The 23,658-nt window shown below is 33.7% G+C and overlaps 1 protein-coding gene across 2 annotated transcripts in view; it reads left to right on the top strand.

The window, feature by feature from the left end:
- LOC125503339 overlaps nucleotides 1-23,456 on the top strand; it is a 31,238-nt gene extending 7,782 nt beyond the window's left edge. The window contains exons 2-7 of one of the 2 annotated variants that reach the window (XM_048663429.1): nucleotides 14,097-14,296; nucleotides 18,475-18,537; nucleotides 21,978-22,191; nucleotides 22,246-22,414; nucleotides 22,466-22,618; nucleotides 22,667-23,456. In XM_048663429.1, coding sequence (XP_048519386.1) covers nucleotides 14,138-14,296; nucleotides 18,475-18,537; nucleotides 21,978-22,191; nucleotides 22,246-22,414; nucleotides 22,466-22,618; nucleotides 22,667-22,823 — 915 coding nt within the window. In that variant the 5' untranslated portion in view covers nucleotides 14,097-14,137 and the 3' untranslated portion in view covers nucleotides 22,824-23,456. Of the gene's footprint in view, nucleotides 1-14,093; nucleotides 14,297-18,474; nucleotides 18,538-21,977; nucleotides 22,192-22,245; nucleotides 22,415-22,465; nucleotides 22,619-22,666 lie in introns of both variants that reach the window. The other variant, XM_048663428.1, reaches the window with a different exon arrangement.
- The last annotated feature ends 202 nt before the right edge of the window (nucleotides 23,457-23,658 follow it).

The raw sequence follows: 23,658 nt of genomic DNA, 5'->3' as shown, positions 1-23,658 counted from the left end.
TTTGATGTTGTATGAAATATTCTTGAATTATGCCAAGTTACCGCAAAAAATCGGTGGCTTGTTTATGGCATGGTTCGACATTCAATTTGCATTTTTTCAGCTTGATTTTTACGAGCAACCTCATTTTTGGATATTTAGAATTTTGGTAATAGGAAATATGGTTTGCTTGTTTTTCATTCACATTTTAGTGCTCTACGTTTGGTTGCAAATTGACTTTAAATGATGAAGAAATCACACGGTTTGGTACAAATGTGTGCGCTGTTACTATCATCATAAAATTCTAACAAACTACCTAGTCAAGATAATGGACGTTTTTTTTTGTTTGGAAGATTTATGGTGTTTTTACCTATTTTCATCATATTTGCCAATGTGACTTGGAGTCTTTTGAATGTTTTTGAATAATTCTAAGAGCTTTTAAAAGCTACTTAAAACGTCCATGTCTTTCATATAAATGGCGGGAAAATCGAAAATGTTATAATTTTATTTAGTAGGTCTTAATAGGTTCTAAGATACTTTGAAAGCATGCTCAATTTTGCCAATTTTCAAAATGATATAGAAATTTTTCAACAAAGATTTGAGAAAGTCCTGAAGCAAGCCTTTATATTTTTCTTTGATTTTAATTATGTTCAATTTCATAAATTATCTCATGTTAGAAGTCTTATCAAATCGGTATAATTGCATCATCATTTTGTCTTGTCTTGTACTTTTGACTTGCTTATCACAGCCTTATATTAATGAAGCTACGACTCGAAATGAAGCAGTTATGATAGAAAAATAGCATATACTTTTAAATATAATAACACACAATAGTAGTTTTGACAAAGATTTATTAAATATGTTCATTTATATATTATTATTTTTTATTCTGTTATTTTAAAGTCACGCAACTTTGCAAAGGCTCTTTAAACGAGCAAATGTAATCCTAATCGACGAAAAATTTGCAAATTTGTGACATATTCCGTATTTTTTTGGCGATTTTTAACGCGAAACACTGAATACTGTTTACTGTCAAGATGGTGCAACCATTTTTTTCAAAAATCCGCCAAAGTGTATGGAACTATTGGCGGGGTTTGGGACAAATTTTGCAATAATTTTTCAAAAATTTATCATAAAAAATGGAAGCTTTGTGAAAGTTTAAGGTAACGCCTCCTTGAGAGAGCCAAAGAATTGGGAAAAACGTATGGCAAATTATAAATTTTCCACATTTTGCATTGATTTTTAGCGAATTTTGAAATTGACACTGAATGTTCTTGACTGCCAAGATTGTACCAGTTTTTTTTTTAATTCGTCAGTTAATAGTGAATGTATCCACCAAGTTGCTGTTTACGGGTGGAAATAGAGAAAACATGTTTCTAAAATCGCTTTAAATTTCCAATTTAGCATTCGTTCCATACATTTTTGGCCAATTTTTAAGCGCGAAAGCAAATTTTACTGGCCACAGAAAATGTACTACAAATTTTCAAAATTGGTCATTATAAATACAAGCGGGGAGCACGTTTCCATTCACGTCTTTTATCAAATCAAATCAAAATATGCTTTATTGCCACCGAAAAATTCACAAATTTTAAGGACAAAGCGAGTAAAAGAAACAAAACAAAATACTAAAACATAAAGTTCGTACAGTCAACAATGGTAAAAAATTAAAAAAATATAATAAAACAGTACAAAATATATCACGTACGATCGTTATGGACAGAAGATACAAACACAGAGGTCATCAGAGTAAGTTAACCACCTATCGTTACAAGCTGTGCAGAATAACGAATGGATTTAATTTTAATACTGGAAATGTTACTCTGAAAATATGGCAAACAGTAAATTTCCTGACCCCTTTTCGTAGAGGTAACATTGGCCTAAACGTGCAATAATTTGCTCTTTTGCGACATTCTTCATCAGTTGTTAACGAATTCTTAAAAGCAAGCGCGTAAGTTACTCAGAGAAAAATATAACATTTTCTACAAAAAATTAAAATCTGACAAAACTGCATAATTTAATAGAAAACGTACCTTTTGGAAGCTTATAATTAACTAGCGTGAATCATTAACCATCGAATCCAATGACGTCCAACATAAATTTAAATTAATTTCTAATTCCTTCCGACATCGTTCAGATTCAGAGGTTCAGAATTTTTCAAATTCTTTTCAACCGCATGCATTCTACGCAAAGGAATACTTCCTTTGAAGAACCTGTTAAAAGTGGCACGAGCTTCGGCTTCGATCTTGATTAATAACTAAATATTCGTAATTTTAAAATTGCTTTGGAAAATTAGCCGATTCACGTTCTTGAGAATTTGACAATTACAACGAAAATTTTTAGTGTATTGACTAGAAAATGGGGAGTTTTTTCGAGCCTAAAAAACTGACCTGGTCTGAATCTGAAGATACTTGAATTTTAATGCTGCAGTTTTCTGGATTCTAAAATCACATTGTGACGCCCATTTGGAAGCTCTTCAGATGGTTTAAGAAATTGTGAAAGAAAGAAAGTGTTTCGCTAACTCTCAAGAGACAGTGTAAATCTAGAATGTTTGTCCATTTTTGCAGTTACAACAAAGCTTTCGAACCAGTAAAGTGAACTAGCAGATTTTAGGATTTATCCAGAGAATCCGCCTAATTAATCCGAAAAAAATGCCAGCACTGCTAGCAGAAGACAATCAATTAATGCTAGCCGTTAAACCAAACACCCAATTAATTACCATTGACATACTAAATTCTTGAGCCAATCCAAGGCGTTAAATTAGTCCATTCTACCACAATGAAAAACATTAGTTAGATCGCGGTTGATCGTTTGCAATAAGTGCCACAACAATAAGCTTCAGCCTTGCTAAACTGAACCATATAAATTCCAATCTTGAAGTTTGCGTCAGAAGATTTATGGAAATCATCAAGAATTTCAGCTGCCATGGATGTTGAATTGCGTCAACAGAAGCATTCTTGCAAAATATTGTCAGGACATATCAAAAGTGGATCTGGCTTAACGGTACGTGAGGTTCTCTGACCTTCCCAATAAACAACAAAAGGAATTTTAATGCAGTGATCTTTAAAAATGTTTCAGGTACAGTTATATAAGAAGTTGTTTGTTCGCTTCATGTTGTTAGAAAATACGGACAATTAATTAGTTTTCGACTTGGAAACTTTAGCTTTTAAGCGGATTGCTTGTTGCTCTTAAGTGTTTCTCATTTGCATATTAATGCCCAAACATATGTAAGAAAAATAGATTTAGAATCAAATGGGGGCTTACAGATGCAAAAAGCTAAAGCTCGAGCTTAATGGCTACTTTTTGTAGGTTTTTTAGCAAACGTGCACTATTATAACCATTTAAGTAATGTGCCATAATGGGCATTACACCCGATCAACCACAACCGGGTTACCATTATTCAGTTTTTAGCGTTTTATAGGATTTCTTTAGAAGTGTCCTTACGGTTCATTTCCGTTTGTTTGCAACACGCAGTAGCGGTGATTTTCTTTGATATGCCAAGTCAAGTTTCAAAGTCGTGCTCATGAGACCGAAGATAAAAACATCCTAAGCAAGATGAGTTACTCCACGTGTTATCTTAACAGCCACCAGCATATTAATTACCATAAAGATAAGAAAGGAAATTGGCATAAAACTTTTTGCTCAATGCAGACCATGGGTGGCCACTAGAACCAAATAGATCACACAATATAGCTGTTTTGTATGCATCAGGAAATTAATCAAGCACACTCCCATCCGAAGAATTTCATAGTCTATGACTTGACAATATTTTTAAACAAATCTATTATTACTCTAATATCAATCTACTGTTACATATAATCAAGCGAGCTGGAGGCAAAAAATGTATCTGCTGACCTCTTGGAGTTAGTGTTGAACACAAACGCCGTGAATGTTCATCAATCTAACAATGCGTGTCCAGCCGAGATATTGGGCGTTCCTAAAAAAAATCCCTCCTGAGCTTAATAGGTATTTTAGGTTTCGCCTGAGGAAAATATTCGGCTGCAGAAGAAGAGGACTGAAATTGTTTCTGACCATGAAAACAAAAGTGGTCGCTACAGGTCTAAAACCGATCGGCCATTTAAAAGCGAACACGGCATGCATAAGTAATAACCAAGGCGGACTTTAAGGTTGACCTGTCTTGATAATGCTTTTTGAAGTTGCATTTTAAATAAAACAAAGCTGGAAAATTCTTTGTCTTTATTATAAATGGTCATTACAGCCTTTACAGTCACCACCCGGATTCGAGCCCCAGGCATTTTATGCGGAAACTAGCGGATATTCATTCCGAACGTACCGAATAGAGATAAAAATCATGGACTCAATGTATGAGAATGTTTTACATCGAACAGGAAAAGGCGAATATTTCCTTTTATGTCTGTGAGATGCATTTGAACACAAAGGTACATTACAAATAATATGTACTTAGGTTTAACTGACTTCGATTTCCGTTTACAGAATTCTGCTGTTAAAACTCAATGGCTATGTAACTCTACCCAGTACCCAGGCACTTCAATTAAACGACTCGTTTTAACGTTTATGTTCCACCGAACAGGCCCTGCAGTTTACTATATGTTACATTGTAAATAACTGAGCCTAGTTGGTGACAAAAGGTTAGAAGAAACTCAGAAGCTGATGAAATGCCCTGGCTTTAGCCCAATCTCACACTATCAACACAATGGTGCCCCAGATAGCTGATACAAAGACAATCCTATATTATATTCGTATTCATTTCGACTTCGTTGCCTTGCATTTCTGTACTTTATCCATCATCCATATCGCGTTTTTCGATCTTTTCAATGTTCATTTATTCACATACATTCATACCCACACACCTACTATACCTGTCCAACTTAGAGTATCGAAGCCATTCCAGTGACGTTACTTTAAATCAATTTTTAAATTTAATATTCAAATTGGTCCAAATACAGCTTTAGGCATGGGGTTTTTGAATGCCGAAGAAACAGAGAAAAAGCAACGAGATGATGATTTGAACTCTGTAGGTTGATTTTTAAAATAAATTAAGTTATGTGATCAATTTATCTTAGAATCTCAGTGAAAAAAGTGATGCCTACAGGTATTCAGCTTCAATAGAGTTTGCAGCTGTTACTGATTTATAATTTGAACTAATCCTCGAAAAACTGCAATTTTTTGCATTCGCGAGCTTTATTTATTGTCGACCATGCAATATGTAGAAATAGAGTTAAGAAGAACGTTCAGGATCGAAGACTTTGCTATTTATGCTCAACACAAAAGAGCGTTAAAGATTAACAAGAAAACGCTCCCAAATAACAGACTTTCAAATTAAATAAAATAAATTAGATTAAAAAGAACTACTTGAAATAGGAAATTGGTACTTGCGTTGAAGATTTAAACGATTTTTCATTCATGTTGATATTTCCACTAAAGCCGTTAAAAAATGTATTAAAATCGCTTGCTTTGTTTGAAAAGCTTTCATAAAATCGCCTGTTCTTTCATCTTTCTGCTGCATTTGTATGCATTTTCAAAAATGTGTACCTGCATTCGTCACGACGTCTTCACCTGTTTTAGTTAAACGTTCTGATAAGGCAAAGTGAAAGTGCACTCAATTATACTTTTAATTTATTTTCGAACATTTTATAACTTATTAACATTGGCATAAGTAGCTGAAAATAAGCGACGAGTTAATTTCAATTTTGCTTAAGCTGTATCTTCGCATAGAATCTAGTGCTACCAGACAATTAAGAGCGCATTTACAAGTCAATGAAAACTATCATGAATGCATATTACATTCCAGTGAATTCAAGGCTGCAAAATTCCGGATTTTAAGTAAAACATCAGGTGCATACAAATATTGCTAGAAACGCGCCAAATCCACCTACGAGAAGCCACTTGAGATGTTTCGGAAAAACAGGTGTGGTTTAGAGTGTTACGGAAACTGAAACGTGCATAAATGTAAGAACTACTGCCACTTGTTAAAGTTACGTCAGTAGAATGTCGCATTTAAAGAGTGTGGTCACTTTGAGTGAAAACTTGCGATTTAATTCCTCTAATTAAATATTTCCTTTCCAAGAGAGCAACTTTTGTTGTAATCTCTTTATTAGCGGATTGTATTGTTAAAAATTTGATAGTTTTAACTTCATTGGTTGGTCGACTGCATCATGCACAAGTTTGAGAATACTTGTAGCACACATAAGCGAAACGTCGTTCGAAACGTTGATAAGAAGGAAATGTTTATTCAAAAATCTAATGACCGAAAACTTATGGTAACAACAGAACATTTTTCCAAATTAGTTACTCACTGTACACGAAAATTTAATCTTATCAGAAATCTAGAGAATTGTCCAAATGTCCATTTATCTGTCTCTGGACATCGGAATATTAGAAAGAAAGGTTTTGGTTTGACTGATGATTGGTTGAAAAGATTTGATCACTCTATGGTTCTTTCTCTTCCTTATAAAATAAATGACACGAAAAGATAGGAAAAACTGCTAGGAAATCGAGGCTTTTGCAGCACTGGCCTTAAATCAGTACAAAAGGTTTGCAAGAAAGGTTGCAAAATATTTTAACAAAAATTACTAAATTTAAATACAGCCTTCAGTTTGGCGCTGTTCTACGATCCAAATAAATTACTGAAATATTTACATGGACTAAAGTCTAAAAATCTCTAAACTAAAATCACTGACTCAATAAGTTTTTTGCATGAAAAGATCGACGATCATAGTCAGAATGGGCATATTTCTATTAAATCTAAAAATTTGTTTGGAAGAATTAGCATTTCATCTAATTATTGAAGACATTTGAACATTTTATGTGAAGCGGTATGTTTGCAATGAAATGTCTTCGGTTTCTACCTAAAATTAAGATAAATTCAATACGTGCTGATCATTTCAAGCATGAACCGGCTGTTCGTTATCAACAGCTGTGCACGTTTTTGTGGAATAGAAACGGATCCAACTGATCCTTTTCTACCCTATTCAACAAATTTATGTCGGTTTTGCAAGAGTCCCGTAGTTTGAAACTATGAAAATTTGCAGGATATGTTTTTTTAACGTGGTTTCATATTTTTTAAGCCGCGCTACCAACAGCGGAAAGGTTTAATAATTTTAACATATTTTTTGCATTGCAGAAGTGCACTTTATAGGTTTCCTCTGCTTTTACAGGACAACACGAAATGTTTGTGAAAAGAAAACTAAACATATAAAAATAAGCAAAGCGAAGTAATTCAAAGACACTAGTCTAGTAGATACTAGTTAAATAAAATTGGGAAAATGGTGTTTACACATTATTACACTATTTGCTAATACATAATCTAGTTTACTTTATATAGCTATTTTAATAATCAAAACATCCGAAAATAAGTTGTTCACCCCCATGTCCGAATCAGTCCTGAAAAACGTTTTCAGATATCCTCGTCCTCAACTCCCACTTTCGGTTGCAAAGGTAGAAAATTAATATTGAAAAAGATACTTGATCGATGACATATAACCGAAATCGCTCGTTATCTCGAATATATCCCAAGAAATTGCTTTTTTATCTCGTCCTGCTCCGGAACCATGTCAACATGAACCATCAATCTTCCGAAAGCATTTTCACGTAAATTTAAGCAAAATTAATGAAAAACACTGTGAACTTGAACATCCAAGTTACGCCCATGAATCAATCGAAATCGAGCTCATACACGATGGAATGTCTTCGGGTTTTCGGACATGCAACGGGGCCTGAACTAATTAATTCCCAGACGAACTTTTATCAAGCCATTCTAATTAACTTGTCTGTTTCTACGAAACGTCTACTGTTCTCGAAGACGTAGATGGCGGGTAGTGAAATATACACCTTTGTTTCTTTTTATATGGCCATTAAGCTTAAGATATATATAGAACAATGAGTCGTTTGTATTAGCCGAACATCGAAGACTTCCGTATTTTTATTAATTTTACACATGCTAACAGAGTGAGTGCTAAGGAAATGAGAAATTTGTAGAACATCATTTACATCAAATTAAGCTGTGGCAAAAAATATGTAAACGTGCTTTACAGTCTTTGTCTAGAAATGAGCGTTTTTGCGCTCACGAATAAGCACTCAAAATATGTTCGGTTATTTCTAGAGTGTATCACATTCACAATTGCATAGACTTCCTTATAGCCCAAGATGAGAAGGTTGCAATTAATAAACGTCTCATTTTCACATCGCAATGCAATCTGATCTAACTATGCAAATATGAGAGAAACGCGCTCTTTGTATGTACGGCGCATTTTTCGATTGCTACCGAATGTGTAAAATCGCCTTAATAACTTATGTCATACATGATGCAATTAATGGTCATCTAAAATGTGTACAGCACATATATCACTGTTTAATCCTTATGATCGTTCGGCTTCCTACAAGCATTTTAAGCCGGTTATTATAGGCATGATTTTGTAAAATCGCTTATCTATAGATGTGAATGCTAATGGAAACCACTGGACGTATGCGATTATTGCATTATATTTCTAATTTTAATGCGGATATATATTAGTCAATAGGTTAGAGTTCTTAGTCTTGGAGGATTATTATGGCTTTTGAATGATTTTGTGTTTTTTTTTTTAATTATAAGCCGATAAAACTCGATTATTGCCATACTTATCGAGCACCAAAGGATTTCAAGGGCCAAGCGCATTCAACAACCCCAAAAATACCAAAGGCAGTGTCGAGTAGACAAAATTGCACAACTTTCTTAAAATCATTGATTTTTTGCACTAAAAACCAAAGTTTAGTTAATTTTGAAAAATTATTAATTGAATTATTTATATAATCGACAAGATACTAATATCTCGTGTGCTACAATTAAACGATTTGATAAACATCTAACATAAAAACGGAGAAACCGGTAAATTAGAATTATTGTCGTTCCTGGACAAAGGTTTTTGGGTCATGCTCTTAGTGGGACAAATGAACATCTGGCACAAGAAGAATGTTTTAAAAGCTGCTTTTGATTAAGCTTTCAGGCGTGGCTCATCGGAAGGTTAGCAAATATCTCAAATAATAGTTACGCTTTTCAGGATGAAAATGTGTTAATTCCTCTTTTTGTCTTTATGAACATGATAATTTTAGTATCTCGCGATATGAATAACTCTCATGGTGTCAAAAATTGCGCAAATTTTAAACAATTTATTGATTCCAAAATCCAAGTTTCAAAATTTGTATTACCGAAGAACCGAGTACCCGGATTTGAATATTCGACGAAATTGATGTTATTTAGGATTTTCAAATGGTTATTTTTTAGTAAAAATTGACTCGAATTTACAAAAAAAGTTCTTAATGCGCTTTGCTTTACCCCACAGAGTTTTGTTTGTTTATGACTGAAAAACGTCAATAATTATCGGAGATAGTTTGCGCTGATTGATAGAAAATAATTTTCCTTAAAAACTGTGAAAAGCTCATTGCATTTTTTTTTTAATTTCCAGTCCAGAAAAATTAAAGTTCCTTTTTAAATAACGTCATATTAAATTTCCTTCGGTGTGGAAAATCGATTGACCAACAGGATTTTTTTATTTTTCCAGTATATGAAAGCTGTATGAATCAATACTTCCGAAATCATACTATTTTTCTCACAGTTCAAAGAAAGGCTTACAACATTATAAATCAGAAGATTGGCAACAAACATTCATGCAGTCGATTATTAGATTTTTTAGTGCGATTTTAAGACAAAAAATGTTTTGTCAACAAAACATTTTTTGTCTTTTTTTAGTAAAACCTGCTTGAGTGTTTTGGTATTATTTTGATTCGTCGATACTGTTCTTTGCTCTGAAAATCAACAGATGTTTTAAGAATCCGGAATGGCATTTAGATGCATGCAGAGTATTGATTAAGATATTCTCCAGTGTCTCAAAACACAGTGTTTCCTGCCAAGTTTTAATTTTATGCCCAATATAAGAGACATTTTCCAAGTGTTTTTCCTCGTGATTTAATGATATTGAATTACTCTGTTTTTTCACATTAGCATCCATTGATCTCCAGCTTGTTACTACGAATTTCGCAAAAACAGTGTTTCTTATAATACAGTCATACAAAGGTAAAAGCGTAGTTTATTGTTATAGTTTCAATTGAGTTCTTTGTATATTGGCTTTAATTGAGGATTTTAATTCGTGTCGATTTAATTCACTTCTAATATTGTAGAGATGAACAATTTTTACCACTTCCAGGCTTATGCAGATTTATATTCTATGAAACTCTTTAGATTGTATAGTCATTATTTCTTTTAACCCAATTAGACACAATATTTCCCAGTTTGCCGTTCCCATTTTTTCGCTATTTTGATTATTCTGTTTCCACAGATTTTCAACCAAACATGTTCTGTTATTTTTGTTCCCGCGCTTGCTTTCAACATTGAGTTCAAAGCAAGTTTTTCAAAAAAGCAATTTGTCCGATAAAATTGTAAAAACATTAGGAAATTGTGTTGATTCAATTAATGAAATAGAACATAGAAAATAGGGCTGATTGCTGGCTACGTTGGTTGATAGAGAACATCCTATTTTGTCTGCTAGCAAAATTGATAATTTCTTTAAAACGTAACAAAAATATCCTTTTTATTTTCAAATTCTTATAGTTTTATTCTTTAAACGGAATTTCATTCAATCTACTGGCAAACTGCACTTTAGAATGCTTTTACACGTCGGGGCAAATAAAAACTTGAGAAAATAGTGCTAAATAAGTCCTTAAGGAGATCGACTTAACTTAAACATTACAATTACACATAGAATATAATTAATTCTGATAGGGCAAACAAAAATATAGTCACCGAGTGAAAGGGAAAAAACTTTGAAATATTAAAAGAATTATCTTAATGATAAATTATATAGGTAAATCCCGCATTGAATAGCTGAGATATACGATATGTTTCTCGCTTAGTTTTGCCCATCCTGGAGCAAATAAACAAACTATAAATCATTGCAAGCCCCCAGGTGAACATTATCGTGCAAAATGCGAACTTTTTGCACGTGTTGCTTTCAACTTCATTATCTCTTGAATAATATGTTTCTAGATTAGCTTGGCGGCACTAATACCTTGCCAACATGATATAGTAATTTTGCCAAAGATGCTGCTTCACGTTTCACAATCAATTATTCCATTTTTATATGTTATTTGCTCACCACTTGAAACCCGAGAGCGAATCTATTGCAGCAACTGCTTGACTTTTTCCGTACTATTGCGGGCATTAAATTACAAGAAAGTAATTTATACGAGAACACTTAAATCCAATATGTTCCGACTAAAGTAGGATTTCTTATTTCCTACTTCAGTTTTGTCTCAATCCATTTAAGCATCTTTATGTAGTTGCAAAGAGTGGCTGTTAAATAATTCATCTTCCAGCAGTGCCTCATCCAAACAAGGCCGAGCATTTGTCTTTGAAGCAGTAAACACGGTAGTTTATGGGGATTCCTGAACAGTCTTAGAACCTTACTTCAGTGTTTCTTTATTCAGACTGCTGGTTTTCCTGAATATTTTAGATTTTGCATGCTTTCGGGTTGCTGTTATGGCTAAAGTGAAGTAATCAAATTTTTATAAAGGTTTGAAGACTTTTATCAGCACGTTAAGTTTGCAAACTAACGCAGCTTGAAGAGGCATAAATCCAACATTAAATGGCAATTACCTGAGCAGCACATAAAGCATATCTATTGTGACTGGTCGCATGTAACATTAAACCCATCCAAGGCATGTCGCCTTTAACAAAAGTCTTGGTTTTATTCTGTCTAGTGCCACGATGAAGTTAAACAGGATTTAGTGGCAAAAATCTCCAACCCCACTTCCTTGTTTCGGAATACTTAATGGTTTTAGCTGGGTTTGTTCTTTACGCTTTGGGGATCAGAAAAATATCGAACACGCCCGTGACTTGTTCAGATAAACGGCCAGAAGCAAGTGGTGCTGTTCAGGATATTTTCCTGTTTAGTCGAGAATTAATTTGGGACGAGTTGAAGACTTTACATAAAAAAAAGAAAGTTCTGCCACATTCAACTAAAATCTGTTAGATGAACTTAATTAACCATCTGCAATATATTTCATAATAATTAATCACTACTCGCTCTGTGCACGGCTGGGGCAAATTAATAATGATTTCTTTGGGCTAATTTTATAATAGTAATAATTTTACATATGTAATTTATTTACCATACAACAATAATTAATCAAGCACGTTGACATGTACGCAAGTTTCAGAGGTTTGCGGCGCCTCCAGTTCAATAACATTATTAAATCAAATCATACTGTGCTGTCATATTTAATATGCATTTTAATTTGCGAACTTGCTCAGTTAAGACATTCATGCTGCAAAGGTCAGGCCTATTCAATGATATATTGTTAAGTTACATGTTCATTCAAATTGATCTGCAATTGATTCTAAGAATCGATGGAAATCTTTGATTGAAACATTGTAAACTGAGTAACTGGTTCATAGAGACTTTCACAACCCTGCTTGTCTTGTTCTTCATTGCTTCCTCTCTTGTCTGCACCTTCTTGAAGTGCGGACACCCCTAATTTCCAAACATAAAACAAACCCTAAACGGGACAAAAGTTCCCGTATGAACATTCATTTCCAACGGTCTGCGCAAACCGACCATGACCAAAAGCAGATGTTCCACTTTTCCTCTTCATTATATTCCCTAGTACTTGCACCAATTCGATCAGAGACAAGTCTCTGAATCCGATATCGGTATTGGGCTCACATATCGCAAATAATAACAGAAAGCTTTTTCAAAGAAATTTAATTCCTTCAGCAAAAACAATTTAAATTAGGACGAAGTCCATAAAAAAGTAACGAAGACAATTAATTAAGGCTTTATAAATCGTTACCGGTTCAATCTAAAGATTAAATTTTAAAGACGCTTTTCAAGTTATGTATGTCAAATCGAAATTATAGCCATACAAATGTGTCTATTAGAGATAAAGCCTAAAAGCAGGTTTACAATGACTGTATTTAACCGAAACTAATATCGATAAGCTGGAGGATGTGTAAATTTATAGGGAGTGGCAAGATTAATTTTATGGTCGGTTTATGGTATTTCGAGGTGTAATTTACATAGAAACAGCTGTTCGCTGCATTTCACTAACTATTCAGATGCTGGTTCTAGGAATTTGAGCCAAGTTTGTTGATAAGTTTTGTAATTCTAGTCTAATGCATTTTTTGGTATCAGAGTGCTTTTCTATAATTACAGACATGATACTTTAATCTGTTGAACATTTAAGGATTCTACAAAAAAGAGCAAATAATAATTTGCTCTGTATCATTTTCTACTACTTAAAATAAATAGAATTATAAATTAATAAATGTTTTGGATTTGAGTAATTTGTAGCCTTATTTTAGAAAAAAATTTGAAAATTATTTAAATCAGGCCGAGCATCCCTAAGCAATCTTGTAGCAGCGCTTTGTTAAAGTATGTTAAAGGAGTAGCGGCGCTTTGTTAAAATTATATGCAGAAAAAAAATGTATTGTAAAAATTATTTGCAAAAGGACCCAAAATTACGCAAGATGATCAGACGCTTGCAAGACAACATAGAACACTTATTTTTTGACAATCACGATTTAGAACAAGTTCTTTATTGACGGATTGTTGCAAAATTGGTCTTAAAGCAAATTACAAATTGCGGATATTATTTTACAAAATCTTCTAAAAATTACACAAAACCGATCTATAAAATTAAGCAAATCATGGCGAATCAGAACTAACACCAATTTGGAATATGTTTGTTCTTTGCTTAACTTTGCTGTTAACGGTTGCTCATAAGTCAGCGGTTCAAGAAAAGTAGTTTTAGTAAAACAAACATTTAAAAAATATTCGGATCAAAGCCAAGTTTTCCAAAATTGAGCGCAAACTATTTTCTCTGTCAATCGCTTCAAGCAGAAACGAAAATTATTACATTTAGAATTATTATACATCGGAATTGCTCAAAATGAAAATTCCGCGAAAATTACCTTCTAGCACCACAGTAAACTCCAGCTCACGCTGCTCTTATACGGTATGGAAGGCGGTTTTTTGCATTCAATCCCAAGATGCAACTTATTATAAGCAAAGCATATTTATTTGCTTGAGAATCTGTGTTTTGCATACTGAAGTCTGATGTTTGATTTGGTTCCAAAGTCCCGAAATAATTTTATTTTTTTGTTCCAGAAGGAATTCCGTAGAAGTGCAATGAACTACTTAACAATGACGTAATGACTACGCCAGTTCCTCCAAGAAGTCCTACACGATCTCGAAGTCAAGCAAGTAGGCGCCAAAGAGCTTCTGTTCACTCAGACTGTCCACCTGAAGTTGAAACTGAGTCTCCATTGGGAAACGCAAGTCCTGGCTTAGAAAAACGAAGCGTTTCTCTAGTAAGTGTGCACCTAGGCCTTAACTGAAAAAGACTCACTGAACCCAATCTACAACAAACATCTAGATTGATCAAATAAAAAAAGTTCATTAAAAATTCTAATTTGATTGCAAAGTAAATGCAGAATTGATTCCTGAACTCTGTGTTTAGCAGGTATGACTTGCAGCAATTGTGAAGCTGCGTAAAAATTATAATAGTCGAGAGCGATAAAAAATCTCATACCTTAATGAGCTCTACAGTTCTTTGATGAGCCGGTTTAGATACAGAACGTTTTAGCTTTATCATGAGAAGAGGGGTAATTTGAGAATACTGAACTTTTAAATTAGGTGTGAGTGTATGGCTGCTATTCGTAAAGCTATTATGGGATCGCTTTATTTTATTTATGATCAGTGTTTTCTGGAATTGCATGATTTTTTACTGTATCGTTTCTCTTAAGCTAAGAAGCTTTTGATAAAACCATGATAAAAAGTCGCAGTTATTGGGAATGTGTGAATGCGAAAGGCCGAGCATTCGATATCATAACAGAAGAGAACGAATTAGTGTTTGTTTTGTTAATGAGAGCTTATTTTCTCATTTTGTTAGACGCTTTAATTGTTTTTAATTGGTTAAAACTGAGTTTATTTTTTGCCCAAATTGACTTATAATTGAAGGGTGCTAAAGTCTATGCCATCGATGTGTTTGTTCTATTTTCCTATTTTCATCGAAAATGCCTTGGCATGGATATTTTGAGAATAATTTGGGATTAAAAAAGTTTCCCACAAACGGATAAATTTTGATAAACTGATGCTTTTTCTGCAATGTGTAGAGACATTGTCGTTTTGATTTCAACAATAATTACAAAGCGATGGTCTTTTTATCATATATGCTGTGAAATTTGTATGTGAACTCTTCTGTAAACATTTGTATTAACATTCTCAATTGCTTTTTATATATATTTTATATCTAAACTTTTGAAAATTAAATTGCTGTTCACAACGGTTGATAAAAATATTAGCTTGTATTTTCCGAAAACTATACTTTTTTTACTAAACTATTTTTTGGTAATTTTTGTGCAATTTTTAAACTAATTATTTTTATAGAAAATGTTTGCTGTTCAAAAGGTTAACTTTGAAAAGTCACCGAAAAAATACATCTCATAGTGTTATTTTTCAAGCAGCAAAAATTTGCATAGTACCTTCATTTGCTTTGGCTATACTTTGCGCAATTTTTGTAGCAATTGCTGAATAACTCTCGGAAATTATCTGCCGGCATTTTTAAGCAATGATTTGTTGGAAAATTGCAAATTTCGCTATTTATCATCAGGATTAATGGAGCACACTTTCGGCAAAAGAAATTTGTATCTTCATTTTTGACAAATTTGCTCAAAGTATTTTATCTGCATGCTCTGTTCTCAAAATAGTCCTTTGAAAATCCTATTTCCAAATTAATTTTATCGAAAATTTTAAGTTTAGGTGTAACAATCCTGATATTTTTTTAAATCGTTGGCACAGCTTCAGAATTTTTCTTTTCTTGCTCAACAGGATTTAATGTATTAGTGAGTGAATTTTCGAAGAACTGGGAAAAGGGTACTGTTCAGACTAATTGGAAAACACCTGCTCTGCTTTTGCATGTTCCTAAAATTTTCCTCAGATTTTCCTTTTCTATCTCATTTTCTTACATTTTCTGAAATAGTTTTCTAATACAATTAACACTGTCAATTCTTTAAAAACTTACCAATAAGGCACACTAACAAATCTCTTTGAGCAATTTTCGTCAATATCAAATGGTACTCATTATTTACTATTAATTCCTTAGACGCAAAGGCAATTTACTGTGGTTGACGGAGAACATGGCAGATTTACTTATTATGAGACTAATGAAAAGTTTTTAACATAACACGTAAAGTCTGTTGAATCTGAACATTTGCAGGAATATTTATTAAGTAACTGTTAAGTACCCCATTATGGTAGTTTCGACCTCAGCAACTGTACTAACGAGCCATACTCCGGGATTGAAAACGAAATATATTTAAATCAAAACCAGTTGGTGGTTCAAAGCACAAGAAGTTTTTTTTGCTTGACTTTGCGGCTGAAATTCGCAAACACATTTGAACCCAATAAGGCCTGGCAATATTTATGAAGACAGGTTCATGACAGTACCAAGAGTGAACGGAACGAGTTTGTTATACGTCCATCAGGCTCTTTAAATGTTACGTAAATCCATCAGGGAAATTTTTTTCAGGTGACGGAATGGATTCAAATTGCGTCTTCCTCGTAATTATATAGCAGATAATTTGAGAGCTTAGACTTTGGTTGGTTAACAATGTTTTTTTATTATACAATTTGTGTGTTGGTTTATCGTCAGAAGGCCTCTGTAGTGGCGATTTTCTCTAACCTCACGCCAAAAATCCGAGCGCTCTTACAGCCTACAATTAATTAGGAAGATTATAGTGTTGCTGGAATTTCGAAATTACACTGTTGGTCTCCAAGAGACTTATATCAATGAATAATTACAAATTGATAAGTATGAGATACAGCAGGCGAACTTAGTAGTTTGAGGAGCGTAAGTAGGTACCGATGATTAATGGTTTTGCTTATTCGAAGTGAATAATTATTCAGCAGATAGAGATTTTCTGAGCAAAGTTGGATACAGACTTTTTCAATAAATATTATGTCCTTTACATAATCAAATTTTAGTTCCGAATGGGCGAAATAAACACATTTTAAAGTAAAATCAGCAATAAATTTAGGTTCACTTCCATCTTCCAATATTACTTAAGTGGTGAAAAACGTAGAATATATAACGACAAAAACAAGTAAATTTGTATCTAACTGAATATTCTACATTTATCACTGTCAGCGTTTTTTCCCAAACGGTGTTCACATTCTCGATATAATACCGGATATGTCCATTTTGCAACTTGGAACTTACAAATGTTCCTGGTAATTAAATTTTCCCGTTTTCACGTTCTGAGCTTATTTATACTGGCCATTCCAGTTGCAAAAAACAGTTCGTCTAAAGCGAAAAATTGCCAGCGTTGAATTACCGTAATCTAATTTGTGTTTAGTTTAATTTGAATTTCCGTACGTTTTTCACCAACTGTGCGTTGGATTGGACAGTATCCAAATCTTATTTAATTTTATATTTTCTACGAGTTCAGACAGTGAAGACTGAAACTGAAGAACATGAAACCACGTTAATTAACGTTTATATTCTTCGGCTTGTAAAACTTTTAGTTTCTACCCATTTTGTTTTAGCCAATAAATCGCCAGGAAATAATCAGGCATTGATTGTTTCACCGCCAATGGAAAAAATCACATCAAAGCTTCCCACAAACAATGAAAAATTACGCACATAGATTTGTTTGGCGAATAACGTTTTACGATTTTTAATTGAAGCTATTAAGATGTCAGGAAACTCGGCGGCTTAATAATATGCTCTTGCTGAATTGTTACGGTAGATGCAATTACGTTACGAATCAGTTACTGGTACATCGACGTCTTTGGCGGCGTGCAGTTTTCCATTTACTTGCACTGATAATATACTTGGCATTTTGTTTTAAATATTATAAATTTAAATTTAAATATATATCTAATTGCGAATTTATTAAGTTCAATGATGTTTTTCAAAAACACTGATTCAAGTGCACTTTTGCTATTAACACTGCTAAGTATGAGAACAGGGCCCTTTAATTGCCAAGCGGTTGAACAATAAATTCGTGCCGGAAGTTCAAACAATTCCGCTTTGTTTAGAAGGCCGTAATTTTTACTTAGAGGGTACACGAAAAGTGAGCGCAAACAGATTTGGCTTGAACTGAAAATAATTAACTGCTTATCAGGTATAATTTTACGAAGCTAGTAAATGGATTTTTAAAACATCTCTTTGAGTGCTACCTAAATGCTCAGAATCATCAATAGCCAGAGTTTTCTCTTGAAATTACTCAAATCAATCAAATGGAAAATAATTTTTATAATGCTTCCTAACAGAGTAAAATGTAAATTTAGCAGTGAAAGTCCATTAGTGACAATATAGTTTCAGTCATGCAACTAGAGGTTTAACAAACTACCACCAATGATGACAGGTGTTTACAGGACAGAATGAGTTAATAGCCATTGAAATGTGTGTATAAACGAGTGATTTATCGAGGAATTATCAATCACCTGTTGAATGGCCGTTGATTTTTTTCTCTTCTTGTTTCAGACTACTTTGCAACCGACGGTTATTCAACCGAGGATGGCTCAACTGGAAACCTTGGAAGCAAAGGTAAAACATTCATTGGTTTCGGTTGTTTAAAGCTGAATTGAGAGTGTTGATTGAAGTGCAACATTTGCTGTTTTAATATTCACAATTTCTCCAAATAGCACCCACGTCTGATGAAGACACTTTATAAATGCAGGTGTTTGATGAAATTTATTTCAAGACGTCAAGCAAAGCATTGTGGGCTCTTCATTGTCAACTAATAATTTCCTTGTTGTGTTGCTTTTCGCAAATTATTTTTTTATGCAATCACCAAAGCTCTTGAAACCAACGCATTTTGGCCTAAAGTTTACTGAAGCAAAAATGTTTACGAACTTCAATAATGTAACAACTTCGACTGAAGAATTCAGGAGAATTTTCTCTATAATTTCCCTCGAATCTGTAGATTGAGGTAGACAATTAACATTGGTGATTTTAAATCCATATTTAGTTTAAAATTTCAGCAGGTTTTCTTGGCAATTTAAACATGTATTATTCAAACAGGGGTGACACAAAAGAAAATATCGAAAATGAAGAGGCAATGAAACAAGCAAACTCTACAGACTCTCAATTACTGTTTTGAATTTGCAGATTTAAATAAGAATATAAGAAACATATTTTAAATAAGAACTGTTTTTATAAATTTGCATACAGTTTTTTATACAATGACAGAAAAGAAATATTGGACATAGGAACGGACAGCATCTACAAACGTTAATTTGCTGGCTCAAAAAAACTAAAATTTGCAGCAGAAATTGCGTCTAAAAACGAATATTTTTGAAAAAAAAATTAATGAAATTTAGAATTAATGGATTAAATCGATAGAGCAAGAGATGAATTGTATGATCAGGCAACTATAACTGAAAATACTAAAACTGGAAGCATTTCAATATACAAAAAATGTGTCTAAACCCTTAAAAATAGCCTAAGTAAAGTTAATTAGTACGAAGAAAAAAATGTGCAAGTGAAAAACTGAAAGATCGTGAATAAAATTAATTTGAGAAAATCAAGATACTAATAATAAAATACAGTTTAAAGGTAATTAAGCGGCTTATAATCAAATATGTGACTATACTGTTTGATTTTGTATAGAAAGTTTAAAGAAATTAGTAGAAAGTATGTAATAAACTTAAATTTACCTGAGAGGAAGTGCTTTTGTGTGTGAGATGAAAATTATTCGACATTTAAATATGAAGCTTCATGCAAAATAAACTACAATTGAGAAGCTTTAAAAGCAGTCGAAATTATAACGAAATCTCAAACTTTTCAATCGACAGAAACACTTAAAACGTGGAAATTTATTTCAAAATATGCTAAATAAACACCGGTGTAATTAAGTTTAATGTAAATGATAAAGAAAAGCACAAGATAAACACTAATAAAAATTTTCAGTTTTAACATGAAAACACTAATGATTAAATAATGATGTAATAAAGCATTACAACATTATGAGGAAATCGTAGATTTAAATGTGATTTTTTTTCTGGCTATGAAAAGTCAATTATCAGAGTAAAAAACGAATAAACTAAAAACAGCCAGACAGTCCCGAATAAGATTAATTAATAACATAAAGATGCTTAAAGTATACAGACAGTGCAACATTAAATGTATAACTGACCAGCACACGTAAAGATTAGAAATTGCATAAAAATAGCCATATACTTTGACCCTATAGGAAAAGCAATTATTTAAAAAAACGTTTCTAAGGAAAAGTTTTTCTTCGAATGCGGTTTCAGAATCCACATTATCATCATTTAGAATGGAAATACTATTGCAATAATAAAATCAATCATTCTAAGTGCATTCCATCGCTCTAAACTATAAATCGCAACATTAATGACCAAGATTTATTTCCTAATTATTGAAACATCTTCACTTCGTGCCATTTTACACACAATAGCTATTCATTTTCATTATAATATGAATTTTACTGTTCTTTTCATATGCAGAATGACGACACCGACTGCAGTGCGTGTCTTACAATAAAGCATTTTTTAAACTCAAACAATTCAATTAGGGCTTTTATTGCATTAAGGACTGAAACCCCAGAAAAAGTTGCCAAAAAACCGGCTATTCTCTCTGAACAGGCTCTTGGGGGGGTTTTCAATCTACCTAAGACTTTTCGCCCTTTTCAGACATAAAAGGCAAATTAAATTGGAGTTGTGTTCAAAAGGAACTTTTCGCTTCATCCCATTATTAAATTGTACTCTTTCGTCAGGGGTGTGAAAAAGGGTGCATACGATTTAAACACTCGAAACCCGTTTTTGATTAGAATGTATTCAGTGGTAAATTGAGCCTGTTCAAAGGGAGTTTTTGTTATTTTATGTTAAGTAAGGGCATTGACCCAAAATATTTGTACATTAACTGAAAGTGAATAGAGATAACTGATAAAGGCAACGAGGAAAACGTCAAGCTAATAGAAAAAAACCAAACAGACCTTATATTCACCTAATGAATAATTCTAATAACTCAATTGAATTAAACATCCACTCATTAGTTGAATTTATTCGACAAATAAAGCAGCCACTCCGTACATCGTAAAGCATTCTGATACACAACAATTTACACCTGAATGAGCAGAACTTGCTCAGGAACTAGTTGGATAAATTAGTGGTGTCCACTCCTTGCTAGGAAGCGACATCCAAACTGCTATTTTAATAGCCAATAACTTTAGGATAATATGGAGAGGGACTTTTTTTCCTGTTGCAATTGATTGAAAATGCACTGTTTCGATAACAACCCTTTTCATTCATTATCTTCTGCTTATATCAATACACCTCATTTCATCGATGCTGAAAATGTAGATTTGCGACCACGAAACATGATGTAACTTGAGATTAATCAATCATTTATGGAATCGTTACCAGGTATTAGGTACCTAAATTCCCATCTAACTAGCCAGCAATTTTCATGTTTAGATAATATCAGGATATGCATATTATGTTGCTTTGCAACCACAGGCCTGATGTAATGTAAGTTTTAATGTCCCTAATCATAGGTGGTATTGATTACACGCAGGATTATGTTCACGAAAAAATTCCATCAGGGTATTGGTGAGCTTGAAATAGTAGATGGGCTTCAGCTCAATGTTAATGAGTTAAAAACGCACAGTTCACAGCTTTGCCTTGAGCGTATTTCTACTACACAGCCTTCAAGCTTAAGAGCAATTGGTTTTCTGAACACCCCTATTCGTTTGCTGCCAGCAGTAAATCCGATATGAGCAAACTGAAATGGCAAATACTGCATTTATATGAACAAAAACAAAGATCAGAGCTCGACCTCTTCCAGCAGGGGTTCCAACTTTATTGTTCCATTAACTGGTTACAGAGTGGGTGGCTTGTTCGAGTCTATCTTTCAGACGGTAGAAAAAAGCCATCGTGTGTAACGCTTTAGATCATGAAGATGGGCATTTCAATGGTCGGTGCAGTCTGCACCAACAAATCTTTTTACCGGTGCTTTCGTTACAGATGGCCAGCATTGAAGTATCTCTATCCAACACGCCAAGACGCAAAAAGTTCAATACGGGGATACTAAATTCCTCTATACGATCCATCCCGAAAGAGCTGGCAGCTAAAGAGCTGGAAAATCTTCGAAATGCCCTTAAAGATAAGGAGAATATCATTCAAAGCCTTAGGGGCCAACTAACGGTGCCTGGGTTAAGGTTGAATTCGATATTTAATGGTGGGAGCTAATTAGAAGTAGTAATTGCGTTGTTTTAACGAATGGAAATTGCAGGTAATAACAACAATAATAATGTGAATAATAGTACAAGCAATAGGGAATTAACCGAGGTAGAGAAGAAGCAAGCGGAAGATAGACTGGGAAGACTAAAGACTGACATTGAAAACAAACGCCTGGCCATTAAGAACCTGAAAATGGCTTTGGAGCGGCTGGATATCACAGAGTAGGTTCCAGATGGTTTGCAAATTTGATTATTCTTGACCGGCCTTTCCAGCAATATAGACGTTCGCATTCAGCAAGCTGAACTGGAATATCAATTGGGGAGGGAAGAACTCAACCTTCTAACGCTTCTAGAAGAGACACGGACCCTTCAGCTGTGCATAGAAGAGTCCAATCGATCTTGCGCCGAAAACAACACTTTGTTTAGGTAAAGACAGATTTTTGAAGTAATTTGTTTGCATCGGAAATTTTCCAGCTGTATGGATGGCTCAGATATGGTAATACTGCGGGCAATTACATTAGACTACGATCAAAAAAGCCCGAAATTTGTCGCTGGACAACGCGACAATATTCCAGGATTGTGGATAGATTGGGCGCTGGAAGAAACCGGACTGACAAAAGGGGACAGGTAAGCTGATTATTTCAGCCAAGCTTTTATGTGAACAATTTAATCCCATGCACAATTCGTTTGTTCGGAGTTTTACACTCCATTGTTTCAGCTCCACAATTTTACACGCAATTTGAGAAACAATGGGAGTGCGGCACTTTTTCCTTTACAATCGCTAATTTGTTTCCTAATGTCTAAAATCACTTACAAAGGCTGATCTAGATTTTCGGCTAGTCGTGAACGTTCCATTGCGCAATCATAATAATTGTGCTCTACCCATAATAATCTGGGTCGTATTTGCCTAATCTAGAAATATGGAAAGCTGCTAAATTACTCAGTTGATTAATCGCAATTTCCACTTTGGGAGAACCTTAACTCATGCGAACAGAATAGGTTTTTGTGCTAATTCGAACCAGTGGTAGGGTACAATACTGGAAGTTGTCTGCAAATGCCCAATTCATTTCCATAACTTTAAATTCCTCGGCACTTAGTTAATTAAGGCAGGTGGGTACCGGATGCATGGGTGGAAGGTTACGTTTATTGACCCTTCTTATTCAACATAATTTCGCTTTATGACTATAATCAGCCAGCGAATCGCTTCGCAAAGTCGGTTGTGAAATTATGTCTTCTTACCTGACAAAGTTTTTCATAATCCTTCTTTGAAGCAAGTTATCTTTAGATCATTCGGGAAGTGTGTTAGTTGCTTTTATTATTTTTTAAATTTGATTTACATTTCTTTGCCATCTGAAATAATTCCTTTTACTAGTGATCAATATTGCAGTTCTCTGATAAAAATGCAGTTCTCTACTCAGAAAATTTTCTGACGCACTCTGTATATTTGTGAATATTTAAATTAAAAT

This window comes from Dendroctonus ponderosae, unplaced genomic scaffold, assembly GCF_020466585.1.
Source record: "Dendroctonus ponderosae isolate FM_Combo_2020 unplaced genomic scaffold, Dpon_F_20191213v2 Dpon_F_20191213_199, whole genome shotgun sequence".
Taxonomy (NCBI): Eukaryota; Metazoa; Arthropoda; class Insecta; order Coleoptera; family Curculionidae; genus Dendroctonus; species Dendroctonus ponderosae.
This window is presented reverse-complemented; position numbering and strand designations above follow the sequence as displayed.